The sequence below is a fragment of the Myotis davidii genome, unplaced genomic scaffold (genome assembly GCF_000327345.1).
Source record: "Myotis davidii unplaced genomic scaffold, ASM32734v1 scaffold211, whole genome shotgun sequence".
In the NCBI taxonomy this organism is placed as follows: Eukaryota; Metazoa; Chordata; class Mammalia; order Chiroptera; family Vespertilionidae; genus Myotis; species Myotis davidii.
The window spans coordinates 1,417,751-1,419,417 of record NW_006282523.1 but is presented as its reverse complement, the minus strand read 5'-3'; the positions used below and the strand labels follow the sequence as shown (position 1 = coordinate 1,419,417).

Sequence of the window (1,667 nt, the reverse complement as noted above, 5' to 3'; positions counted from 1 at the left end):
GGTGCGGGTCTCTTCCTGGTCCGGGGGCCCTGGCCGACTGCGGCGGCTTTCCACTCACACGTGGTTCTTCTCAGGATAAAAGACCTGGAGGACGAGCTCCAGTCGGTGCAGCTCACCCGGAACACGGAGCAGGAGACCTTCCAGAGGAAGTGAGTGTCTGGCCCCTGTCAATGGCGTGGGCGACCTGGGCCTGCAGTGCAGACGCCTGTGAGCGCCGGTGCGGCCAGGGGAGGTGGAGAAACCCTGTTCCCCTCGCTGTGTTTTCAAGTTTGCATCCCGAACCTCTTAAATTATGAACTGAAACAGTTGAGAATGAATGTCATTTCCAGCATCTTACAATACTGTCATTAGGAGCTAAAGCTGCTCTTTAACACCCACCTAGATGCCATAGCAGCGTCACACCCACTTCCATTCAGTTCAAAGTGCAGCCCGGCCGGCATGGCTCAGTGGTGGAGCCTCGACCCAGAAACCAGGAGGTCAGGGTTCGATTCCCGGTCAGGGCACAGGCCTGGGTTGGGGGCTCCACCCCCAGTAGGGGGTGTGCAGGAGGCAGCCGGTCCATGGTTCTCTCTTGTCACTGATGTTTCTTTCTCTTCCTGTGTGAAATCACTAATACATCGATCAGCTGCCTCCTGCACACCCCCTACTGGGGATGTGCCCGCAACCAAGGTACATGCCCTTGACCGGAATCGAACCTGGGACCCTTCAGTCCGCAGGCTGACGCTCTATCCACTGAGCCACACCGGTCAGGGCGAGCACATATATTTTTAAAGTGTGGAGCCACACTTGGGCTGTGGAAGCTTCACTGCCCTTTCTCTCCTCGGCTCCTGTTCCTGCTCCTCCCCAAGCAGTGTTATCCGAGTAGAATGGCGCCTCCTGCGGGCAGCATGCATGTGCACGAAGACCAACATAGACTTCATGAGGTCGCAGGCTCTGTTCCTCAGTGAAGGTGTCACGTTCACAAACAACATCACGGCCTGTGAAGCTCAATAACTGCTCAGTAAGCTGCCGTGTCCTTGGGCTGCCTCTTCTACCAAAACGAGACCCCCGGGCTCCCAGGGCTGTGTGGGGCCGGCTGCCGCGGCCCACACCCTCCAGCTGGGAGCTGCTGGCTCTGGCAGCATCTCACGTGCCGACCTCCTTCCAGTTACGTGCCAAGTAGGTTCGACTGTGCGCCAGAGAACAGGCGGTGCCGCAGGTACGGGGTCTGCACGCCGTGGGCAGCGTTCACCTCACAGTTTCCGGAAGTTGGATACGAGGCTCACAAAGACACGTGACTGGGACGAGGGCCTGATGGCTCCTGCTGAGGGGCCTGTGGAACCCGCGGGCCTGCCAGTCTGCCCTCCTGCCCCAAGTGCTCCCGGCCCGCCCCTGCGCGCCACTTCCCGGGCCTCAGACGCAGACGGGGCTTCAGTTCAGGGAAGATGCTCGCGCACACGCTCAGCGCTGTGAGCCAGGCCGCTGAGCGGCCCCTCCCCCATAGCTGTCTGTGGGGTGTCCTCAGAACACGGGAGGCGAGTACAGCGCAGAGGGGGACAGTGAAGGCTGGCCTGTGAGCCCGCTGTGAGAGCAGGGGCACCACGGGCTTCCGCTCAGGACACCGCACTCGTCTTCCAGGCACGAGGAGCTCGACCGGGTGGCCAGGGGAGGGGACGCGGTGCTGGCCT

General features: G+C 61.0%; 1 protein-coding gene across 1 annotated transcript in view; it reads left to right on the top strand.

Moving 5' to 3' along the window:
* Window positions 1-1,667, top strand: part of CCDC57 (coiled-coil domain containing 57) — an 11,927-nt gene that overhangs the window by 3,874 nt on the left and 6,386 nt on the right. Inside the window, exons 6-7 of the mRNA XM_015559889.1 lie at window positions 8-149; window positions 1,618-1,657. Of these exons, the coding sequence (XP_015415375.1) occupies window positions 8-149; window positions 1,618-1,657 (182 nt within the window). The remainder of the gene's footprint in view (window positions 1-7; window positions 150-1,617; window positions 1,658-1,667) is intronic.